This window comes from Micropterus dolomieu, linkage group LG07 (genome assembly GCF_021292245.1).
Source record: "Micropterus dolomieu isolate WLL.071019.BEF.003 ecotype Adirondacks linkage group LG07, ASM2129224v1, whole genome shotgun sequence".
Taxonomy (NCBI): Eukaryota; Metazoa; Chordata; class Actinopteri; order Centrarchiformes; family Centrarchidae; genus Micropterus; species Micropterus dolomieu.
The window spans coordinates 1,823,446-1,829,740 of record NC_060156.1 but is presented as its reverse complement, the minus strand read 5'-3'; the positions used below and the strand labels follow the sequence as shown (position 1 = coordinate 1,829,740).

Here is a 6,295-nt window from a genome sequence, read left to right as displayed (position 1 = left end):
TTTTTTACTCTCCTGCTATCTAAATGTTTGCACCTCACATTAAAAAGGTACTTTGTGGGGGGGCGGGGTCAATCTCTCACCTTGCTGCAGTGACGTACAGGTGTACTGGGGGCCGCTGTGACATCACTGCTGGGTTTAAAACATCTTTCCCCAAACTAACAAACGTCGTCAGCAGAGGGTCAGCTCCACGTCTACAAACACATCTCAGTAACTCGCCGCGCCTTTGAGGAGCGAGAAAGTTCCCGACGCGTTGGGGACCACCGACTAGTTTCTTCACACACGTGGACGACCTGACGACACGTTAATGAAAGCACAAACAACCCGACAGACTCAATGAAACGGTCAGTTTAATTAGAGAAAGTTTGCGTGGAAAGAAAACAAAAAGGTACAAAACGAAATGCTGAACTGCGTTAATCCTTTTTTACTTTGTGGGAAAGGGGGAAACGGTGACAAAGCTCAAAGAGGATTTAGAGTCTGGAGGAAACGTCACTACATTATTTACAATATTAACTCATTTGAGCCGGCAGCACCGGTTCCTGGTGAACCAAACAGTGTCCCTCTGATGGTTTAAAGGCGTCCGTCTGCAGCGTCTCTGCGAGGACCATCATTTGGCAGGTTTGGCCTCGGTGGGGTTTTCTCCGGTGTCCAGGGTCTTCAGGAGGCGGAACAGGCCGGCAGCTTCGCGGATGCGGCTGAACTCGATGCAGAAGGCCTGAACCTCGATGAAGAGGTCCTGCACGTTGATGATCTTGTTTCGGATCAGCGACTGGAGGAAGACGCAGACCAGGCGGACCAGGCGGTTCTGAGAGAAGAGGAAGACCAAATATTAGAAACAAGTCATTTCAAAAGCTGAACAGGAAGCAGGACGCGCTGAACATTCATGTCTCTTAACGTCCATGAACAGGAACACGTGGGGGTAAAATGAACAGCGACGGGTCAGCAGGGAAACCTCACGTTTCTCAAAACAGACGTATTCAACACATTTCTCTCAACAACACGGTCACACATTTCGTTTGCTGATAAAATCCAAAACAGTCCAAATTATTATTTAGGGGTGAGACGCGATATGATATATTCATGAGATGGAGACAAGATTTTAACACTCTTTTTAAAGGAATCTTCAATGCTGAATAAAATGAAAGTTTGGAGCATTAAAAAGTTATTTATCTGCACTAATTTATGGTGGAAATACTGTCATCTATGTAAAGGGAAACTTCAGGTGGGAGGTGACAATTCAAACCAACTTCACTCCACTTCAAGTCCACAGAGTTCTCCTGCGTGCCATTCGAGTCAATGCTCGAGTCCACGAGAGGCGTCTCTCTGCAAAGTACGCATCAAGCTGCAGGAATTCAGACACAGAAACCGGTCAATTTTCATAATGAGACACCCTCTGCAGACTCCCAGTCATAAAAACAATAACCACAGTTAAACTGGTTCCATGTAGCCAAATCAACTAAATCTAAAAACTGTCTCACTCTGATTCTGAAATGCTCCCTGAAGGATCTGCAGCTGTGCAGACAGAGAGGTTACAGAGAGCCGGGACCGGTAGGCCACGAAGAACAACAAAAAGGACTAATTAACAACAAGCCAATAACGTGGGGCTGCTGAAACGCATCCAGGGGAAGTTGACGTCAAGCAGAGGACGGAAGAAAACCGCGGCGCAGCTGGAGTCAGTACCAGAATCTAACATCATCCGTCTTCCCTCCTCTTTGTGTCTTTGACTGACTGTGGCTCCTTTTCACCTCAATGAGAAATTAATTCATTTTAATTCATAGTTTGCAGTCACGTGACATGCGCGGCGGCCTGGAGGGCAAAACAACACACCAACATCACACCGCGACTCCCCCGTGGAGACGCCGCAAAAGCAGTCAAATTTTATTTGGATCGCCTCTCAACTTAAGGAAAAGAAAGAGACTAACACAAACTGCAAGTGTCGGGCACTTCTGATCCGTGTCGCAGCATCAGCTGCCGCCGCCGCTCCACTGCGGTAATGTTTACTTTGACCTTGTGGGGAATCCCTCACCTCACAGCCCCGGCTCGTCTCCTCCTCGATTACACAACCATCAAGCAGTTTGCAAAAGTAACAAGCTCAAAGTAACAAAGTGTGTCACGTGCAGAAAATAACGTCTTTTTTTGCCCTCTAAGGGAGCGTTTTCCTTAAACTATGAACAGCTCCTGTGTTTCAGCAGCTTTTCTGCTCGTGTCTCTCCCACAGATCTGTGTTCTCTGACAGGTGCAGAGAAAAGGCAGAATATTACCAGACTAACGTCATCGTTTAATTAGAATTCAGAATATCTCTGCGGTAAGTTTCAGACGAGACAAGAAAACTGAAATCTCACCACAGATCTACACACTTCAGCAGCTCTGATAAAGTGCAGAGCGAGGTTGCCCTTCTTCAAATGTTCTGTACTGTACCTGCATGTATTTGTCTTTGATTTGCTCACAGGTGGAGATGCAGTTGGAGATGTAGAGGTGGATAAACTCTGGAGGCAAGTCGACGGCTGTGGTCAACCTGAGGAAGCAACAATAACCGATAAAATAATCAACGCTGAAAGAAGAACAGACTTCAGTGTCCCGCCCTGTGCAGCAGCCGTTTTAGAGAATCAACACGGTTTTGTTATTAATCTAACTTAAAGTAAGCAGAAGACAAACGGCAGCTGGTGAGGTCTGGTTTGAAGCCGTTCTCTTCTTTCTTATAAATTAATCCACTTCACACGAGGCCCACCCGACAGCGCGAGCCTCACCTGTTCACCACCTCCATGGAGTGCAGCGACATGTCCATGTTGACCAGCACTGAGAAATACTCTGTGATCTGGCTGCTCTGCATCAGCTTCAGCAGCATCTCGATGGCCACCAGCGGGTTGTTCTCCACCAGGTCGGGGAGCTTCGCCGGGGACAGGCCGATGTGATAGACCAGCTTCGGGTCCTTCTCCAGCTCAGCCAGCAGCTGGACGGACACAGAGACTTAGTTACAGTACGAAGAGACCTCCGGGCTACGCTTCCCCTCGTCGGGACGCCGCGGCGCCGTCGCTTCGGAGCGTACTCACCTGGGACTGCTGCTGGGCCGACAGCGGGCTCTTGAAGGCCTTGGACATGATGCGTTTGATCTCCACGCCGGTGCTGTTCTTCACACACATGGAGCGATCCCACTGGATGCTGTGATCCGGCTCGGTGGGGTTCAGCCACGCCAGCTCGTCCTCGCACAAGTGCAGAGGAGGCGGCGGCCGGATGAACTCGGGGCGGAAGTGACCTGAGGACGGAGGGAGGGAAGGGGCGGACAGGCTGTTAGGACGGACATCCCCCGTAGCTCGTATTTATTTTAGTCTCTTGTGAATTAACGTCCAAACAGTTCTCGCCGCCAAGTGCTTCTGTCTGTATGCGTCTGTTATGCAAATAAAGGGAGCCGGGTTCAGGTGTGAACGCTCGTTTTTTAATGAACAGATCGTGTCCGTTTGTGAACTCATGCAATGTTGAACTTCATATGAACTACTAAAATAACAGAAAGGAGGAAAGTGTAATTTATACTCCTGCGTCGAATCGAGGGCGTGGCCTCTGCGTAGGGGGGCGTGTTCTGGCGTGCACCTCCTCATAAATGTGACGTAGACCCTACGCAGGAGTGTAAAACCAGCACTTTTTTAATATGATTTATGATACATTTAATATGATGCAGCCAACGGAACATAGAAGATCTATTCATGGGGTCAAACAAATACACGCTAGATGTTTTATGGCGGGCCGCTGTAAACGCACCATCAACAAATTTAATACCTACAGTAAACTTAATTTCCCTTTTTTTTATTTTAAGACCTGTTTTGAGTCACCTTTGGCTTCTTTAGCTCAGCAAATCGACCCCAACGTGACCTGTGTCGAAGGATCTGCGGCTGGACAACCGGTGATGTGTTAGCAGGCTGCAGGAAGGAGGAGCATGGCGGAGGCGTTCGCCGTGAGCCACTTTTTATGATACAAGGACTTGAGGGTTTTCTTCGCCACCGTGGGGCAGTGTTTGCTCGTGGCGGGAACTGTTGGGTCTCTTTTCAAACAGAGCAGGTCTAAACCGAGTCTTTGTAAAGTGCAATAAGATAACTTCTCTTAACATGAACTCTAAAGTAGCTGCAGGTCTTGGTTCCTTCCAGTCAGCAGACCGGGAGAAGAAGGACGATGTACTGTGAGGAAAACCGCAAACAAGGTTTTCCCCCCTTCCTCTCAGCTGATCAGTCATACTCTCTCTGTCTCTCCCTTTTAAACTGAAGCTGAACTTTCATTTCACTTGTTCATTTTAATTAACGTTACAGTTGCATCACAGAGGAACTGGTTCTGGTTTAGAGGCCCAGTTCCTCAATAAATCTCTGTCCCCTGGGAAAGTTCCTGCGCTGGACACGACATACGACTTGGTTCCGTTTTCTACACATTTAAAAACAACAATGGCGTCAAAACACACTCACTCTCCAGCGGAGGGCGGGGCCCCGTGACCAGAGACTCTATGATCTGATTCGCCACTGAGCTGTCGAATCCCGAGTTGGACGAGTCCGGATCGGGGTCGTTGAGGATGCTGGGGAAGCTGGCTTTACTCTGCGTGGGCAGCTCTGACTGACGCTCTGAAAAACAGACAGACTTCAGTCAGTAAAGAAAGAAATGAGGGCAGGTGGACGCGGCCTGCGCTTCATAAATCTCTGAACAGCAGACATTTAAAGTTCTCTGAAGACGGGATAAACGTCGGTGTGGACTGACCTGCTAAGGCGAGCTGCAGCCCACTGATGTCGATGGACTGGGGCATGTTGCCGGCGTCCATGCAGGACACCTGTCGGGGCGTCTTCTTGAACAGATCCCTGGGCGGCGCCAACATCAGCTGGGACAGGAAGAACTTCTCGGGCTGGGTGATGGGAGGCAGGAAGCCTGGGGGGGTCACATGACACAGGGACGTCACGAGAACCGATACTACATGACGATCCTCGTTTCTCTAGGTCCTGTAGATGGCGGCCGCTGCGGCGACAGCTCCGCTTTAGTTTATTGCTTACATATCAATGAGGAATCATTCGTTTGATCTAGCTCAGAGAGACGGCCAATGAAGCACACGGCCAGCTGATGCGTCCGTCCACAAATATAGTTTCAGATTTGTGGAACCTTTATTCTGATTGTGAAAATGCAAAAAAAAGGACCACATTAGACCATATAAATCGTCCCTTTTTTTGCATTTTCACAAGTAGAATAAAGGTTTCCTAAATCTGAAACTGTTTTTAAAGAAACTTTAACCTCACTGGTTCAATCTAGTCCGGACCGGACAGCTGTATGTGGACCTGGTCTAATGCGGTCTACATAAGAAACAACCATAAATAGTCCCTTTTTTGCATTTTCACAAGTAGAATAAAGGTTTCCTAAATCTGAAACTGTTTTTAAAGAAACTTTAACCTCTCTGGGAAATGCTAGTCCAGACCTGACAGCTCTAAGTTAAGTGGTTTCTGATCTGGACCTGGTCTAATGTGGTCTACATAAGAAACAAACATATAAATCGTCCCTTTTTTTGCATTTTCACAAGTAGAATAAAGGTTTCCTAAATCTGAACCTGTGTTTTAAAGAAACTGTAGCCTCTCTGGATTAATCTAGTCCGGACCTGACAGCTCTAAGTAAAGTGGTTTCTGATTTGGACCTGGTCTAATGTGGTCTACATAAGAAACAACCATAAATAGTCCCTGTTTTGCATTTTCACAAGTAGAATAAAGGTTTCCTAAATCTGAACCTGTGTTTTAAAGAAACTGTAGCCTCTCTGGATGAATCTAGTCCGGACCTGACAGCTCTAAGTAAAGTGGTTTCTGATTTGGACCTGGTCTAATGTGGTCTACATAAGAAACAACCATAAATAGTCCCTGTTTTGCATTTTCACAAGTAGAATAAAGGTTTCCTAAATCTGAACCTGTGTTTTAAAGAAACTGTAGCCTCTCTGGATGAATCTAGTCCGGACCTGACAGCTCTAAGTAAAGTGGTTTCTGATTTGGACCTGGTCTAATGCAGTCTACATAAGAAACAACCATAAATAGTCCCTTTTTTGCATTTTCACAAGTAGAATAAAGGTTTCCTAAATCTGAACCTGTGTTTTAAAGAAACATTAACTTCTCTGGGAAATGCTAGTCCGGACCTGACAGCTCTAAGTAAAGTGGTTTCTGATTTGGACCTGGTCTAATGTGGTCTACATAAGAAACAACCATAAATAGTCCCTGTTTTGCATTTTCACAAGTAGAATAAAGGTTTCCTGAATCTGAACCTGTGTTTTAAAGAAACTGTAGCCTCTCTGGATGAATCT

General features: G+C 46.8%; 1 protein-coding gene across 1 annotated transcript in view; it reads right to left on the bottom strand.

Moving 5' to 3' along the window:
• Window positions 1-330: 330 nt before the first annotated feature.
• LOC123974038 (CCR4-NOT transcription complex subunit 11-like) overlaps window positions 331-6,295 on the bottom strand; it is a 15,039-nt gene continuing 9,074 nt past the window's right edge. Inside the window, exons 5-10 of the mRNA XM_046054456.1 lie at window positions 4,729-4,935; window positions 4,443-4,595; window positions 3,048-3,250; window positions 2,745-2,947; window positions 2,416-2,512; window positions 331-802 (exon numbers count right to left, since the gene is read on the bottom strand). Coding sequence (XP_045910412.1) covers window positions 605-802; window positions 2,416-2,512; window positions 2,745-2,947; window positions 3,048-3,250; window positions 4,443-4,595; window positions 4,729-4,935 — 1,061 coding nt within the window. The 3' untranslated portion in view covers window positions 331-604. The remainder of the gene's footprint in view (window positions 803-2,415; window positions 2,513-2,744; window positions 2,948-3,047; window positions 3,251-4,442; window positions 4,596-4,728; window positions 4,936-6,295) is intronic.